We start from the raw sequence: 4347 nt of genomic DNA, 5'->3' as shown, positions 1-4347 counted from the left end.
TGGTTTGATTTGATAGCCTCACAATAACACTTCTTTAAATTTGTAATCTCCATACTTAGACTACTTACTGCTTCATGGTCAGCTGGTTTGTTTGACTTTTATTACCTTCTCGTTGTGAAGGATTGTTAAATTTACCCCTTCGCACTTTTCACTCGTTCGTTTAAGCGATGGTCTTTCACAACTCGTGAATAAAAATGGTACGCACTCATGCACCAACCATGAAGTAATCTATGTTTATATTCGCACAGGTCTGTATAGATAAAGATATAGATGTATATATAGCTGCTGATGTCTAAGGAACTTTATACTAGTTTACAGAAACGCTGAATTTTTTTTTTCCGCGAATAATGGACCTAACCCTTGTTTATAAACAATAATCGACTTTCGCTCATTCTTAAAAATGAATTCTACCTGTTGTTGCTTACGTTTGGACAATGGCGTCATAGGGTGCTTTGAATTAATTCTGTTTGAGGAAAGTTTCCATTTCGACATCGAATACAGGCTACAAAAATGACGGAGGTGTCAAAAAAGGAAAACATAGACATAAAATCACCCATAAATACCAAAGAAAGAGAGAAACGAAACCCCTGAGCACAATTTTCAGGCTAACACCTTTCAAGAATTTACTGGGTTTAATTTATTCAATTCACGCTCATTTGGTCAAGGGTCTTGTTTCATTTGGAAAACACTTCGCTTTCAAAATGAAACATTTTCTCTGGGGACTCTTGTCTCTGTAGAGAATTAAGTGTTATTTTTAAAGCTGTTTCCTTTGCTTCTTATTGCAAAGGTTTCTTTTCTAATTGTAAAACGTCCAATAAATAAACAACCTTTCTCTGGAGAAGCCTGAATTCTAGAAGTAACTGGAATTGTTTTCCAGACTGTATATGATGTCGCATGCCGATCATCTGTGACAATTCGCAAAATTGTGAACGCGAGAGTTAACCTTTTCCATGATAAAGATTTCTCTGAATTGTAGTCAAGAAGGGGTGTTACCTACTTTTATTTCTTTTTTTCTTGCTATTTCTAAACTTAAGTTCGCCTCATAAACTTTCACTTGAAATCGTAACCAAGAAAATAAATTTGCCTCGCTGCAATAAATAATGCAACAAAAGTTCACAAATTTAAAATGGTTTGACGAATTGCAAGGGCATAGGTTGAATGCGAGGGTTAGTACACAATTCAACTTTAAATCAGCGCAACTCCAGCGTCATCCAATGCCTTTGCGGTATGGAGTGCGAGTGCTACGCCTACTGCAAATGTTGTTTTCATATTTCAGAATGGTCATTGAGTCCCATTTTTGTACTAATCAACAAATATGTTCAGTGGTCGCATTCTTAAGAAAATGAAACAAAAATGTTGATTCATTGTGTTCACAATTCAAATAGACAAGCAATTTAATCTAGGAACCAGCATTTTCTACTAGCTTGTGAGGGCATATTTCGGTGAAGTGTGGAAATTACCTTCGTCAGTCGGTAATTATTTGTAATTTTAATGAACAAATCAATCGCACAGTTCTCGCAAACAATACCTGACTTTTAAAAGATTTTAGATTTAAACTCACCTTGCAATTTTGTATTTCCATGAGGCCATAATTCCGGTGAGCCTTTACTCTCCACGTTTCCTATGCGAGTGAAGGAAAAGCAATGCAGAACGTATTTGCATAAACGGATCCTTCGGGTTAAAAACGAATTCCTTGTCACGAGTTTATTGTTTTGGGTTTGGAGGAATTCGACCCAAAATTAATTCTTCAGTTGACGAAAACGGTAGCACGGATGACTGACTCTTTTCAAAGTATGGTCAAGTTTATTATTGAAAGTGCTATAAACGCAAAATTAGGCAAGCGTTTAGTGGAATGCATGATCAGTCACTTCATATTGGCCATGCATTACAATTTTCTCAATTCCCCTTAAGGCATTTAGGCCAACTTCAAAAAATCTTAAGCAGAAGAGATGAATACAAATTTAAAAGAGAAATTTAAACACTTTTAAGAGAAGATTGCAAATAGTATGACTCTTTGCATCTTGCATGTAGCATTGTACTTGGTCATTGCACTGGTCATTGTACTCTCATGCAGTCTCACTCTAATCTCCGACGGTATTTTTTGGAGTACCAACTCTGTTCAAACTGCCCAACCCCTAACATCATAAAAACTACGCGAAAGTTACTTGCAGTGGAAAAGACGTTGTAGAAGAATTATATCCTAAGGACGATCCATTAGACAAATCAAACAGTGGCACGATGCAAATTCTGGATAAAACATCCACAACAAAGACGGAAAACTGTTTTTTCCCTTTGTAATTATGGGAACTGAAACAAAAGGAGAGGGGTGAAAAAATAACTATTGTAAAGACTTTAAAAATGGAATGTTCATTATCAAAAAAGAAAATGTTGACCATCAACTTCAACCCAAGAGTCATATCCTCCTGGTAAGAGTGGTCCTAAGAAGGTCTGGTGTTGGTGACATTAGAGGATCGAGTACAACTAACAGTACGAGTTTGAACCGAGAGAGGTGTGGGCTGAGGTTTTCGAAGCCGAAGTCACGCGTGCGATTAAAAATAATTCAGATTCGCAAAATTACAAACACGAGTACGGCGTTTCACTGACGTTTACCGGGTTATAAGTTGATTACGATATTTTGCTGCCGGTAACAGTGTATCTTTCCGTCATGTTTGGTAAGAAGTCAACAAAAGAGGCTTTAACAGTCATGTACATAAACAGTACATACAATTGACGACTCGGATTTTTTTATGCTTTCTGAAGCAGTGAACATCTGAAAGTACGATCGATTTGACCTCAGTCGGATTACAGATGAAGAGTATTGGCCTTGCCGAATTACCCCTGTTTTCTGAAGCTCTGAGGATACCTAACTCATTTGTCTGCAAGAATGGGACCGTCGCAGGTGGGATGAAAGGCCTATGTATTTTTCTTAAGAGGTTTGCCAGCGGGCTGCACTTTTGACGTCATTTTGACATTTTCATTGGGAGAAAAAAAGTTTTTCTCCCAATGAAAATGTCATCCAGGAGTTGTCCGTCCTTGGTCCCTTCAAACTTCATTAATTACATTTCTCCAGAGGCTTGAACTGTGAATCCATTTGTGATACTCCTAGGGGGCAGAGATGCGCTGTTGGTTCGAGAGACGCTCTAAACTTGTACAAATTGTCTCTTTCTCTCTCGTCCGCCTGCGAATCGTCGTTCCTGTCGATCCAGTGTCATCTAGTTGGGGAAAAGCAATGCCTGGGATGACCACGTAAAAATCCCATTTGCTATCTAGATTGGCCATGTAGCCAGCATGGTTGCTCTGATAGTGTAGTGGTGATCACACCCAACCGGTAATCAGGGGGACGTGGGTTCAAATCCCGCTCAGGGCATGAAAAGTTTTTCTCCCAGTGAAATGTCATCCAGGAGTTGTCCGTCCTTGGTCCCTTCAAATTTCATTATATATACATATATATAGAGGATATTACATGGCCGCGCGGGGAAACGAATTTTATCTTCGAGTGCTGCAAGTATCTCTCACTCGTGAGAGATACTTTCAGCACGATACGCTTATTTTATTCATTTTCGAAATGGCAATCGAAAGTGGCCATCAACCGCTAAAACACGCATGTTGTGTAATATGAAACTAGATATAAAAGCTATGAAAAAGAAATCATGATGTCAAATTCAGTTGTAAAATGTCATGTATGTAGTACAGAAAAATTATGTAACAGCACAACGTATCTTACAAGGAAATGGACCGGAAGCTCCCTTTTTGTTGGTTGAAACCAACACTAACACTATTAAAATAGTGTTAGTTACCATGAAGACACCTATATCATCATCCGTCATCAAATGTGAAAGATAAAAGTAATATACTCACTGCGTACGGTGGGAACGAGCTTAAAAACGGCTGCGAAGGAGGCTGGGTAAAGGTAAAATTCTTTTCGAAAAGGGAAAATCCTAGTATTTCATCAGTATCTGCATGATGAAAGCATCTATTAAATTGCTGAAAATATTTATATGAGAGGATTAAATTAATTGAACAGCGTTGTGAACCCAAAGCAAAAAGAGTTCGGACGTGTTACCAGATCCTGAAAGAGGGTAACCCAACGTTACATTTCCATCCGTTGGCAGTAGAACCGACAGTACAATAATTTTTATCGTTGAAATCAATATAGAAATTAAGACAAAGAAAAGAAATAGCGAACACGGCAAAAAAAGCGAAGCAGCTGGAAAGAAAACGTCCAATTAACTTGACGTTCATTACATGGATAGCTTAAATTTAGGAATGCATACATTCAACATTTGGTAATAACGGTTAACGGATTCTTTACGATCTGTGGAACTGTAATCACCTCTACAAGTTCAG

The 4347-nt window shown here is 38.0% G+C and overlaps 1 protein-coding gene across 1 annotated transcript in view; it reads right to left on the bottom strand.

Moving 5' to 3' along the window:
* The window catches only part of LOC137988315 (putative leucine-rich repeat-containing protein DDB_G0290503), a 24438-nt gene extending 22682 nt beyond the window's left edge, over positions 1–1756 (bottom strand). Inside the window, exon 1 of the mRNA XM_068834348.1 lies at positions 1562–1756. Coding sequence (XP_068690449.1) covers positions 1562–1590 — 29 coding nt within the window. The 5' untranslated portion in view covers positions 1591–1756. The remainder of the gene's footprint in view (positions 1–1561) is intronic.
* Positions 1757–4347: the final 2591 nt, after the last annotated feature.

The sequence above is a fragment of the Montipora foliosa genome, unplaced genomic scaffold (genome assembly GCF_036669935.1).
Source record: "Montipora foliosa isolate CH-2021 unplaced genomic scaffold, ASM3666993v2 scaffold_413, whole genome shotgun sequence".
Taxonomy (NCBI): Eukaryota; Metazoa; Cnidaria; class Anthozoa; order Scleractinia; family Acroporidae; genus Montipora; species Montipora foliosa.
Note: the sequence above shows the minus strand (reverse complement) of the source record. Positions and strands in the feature narration are given on the sequence as shown.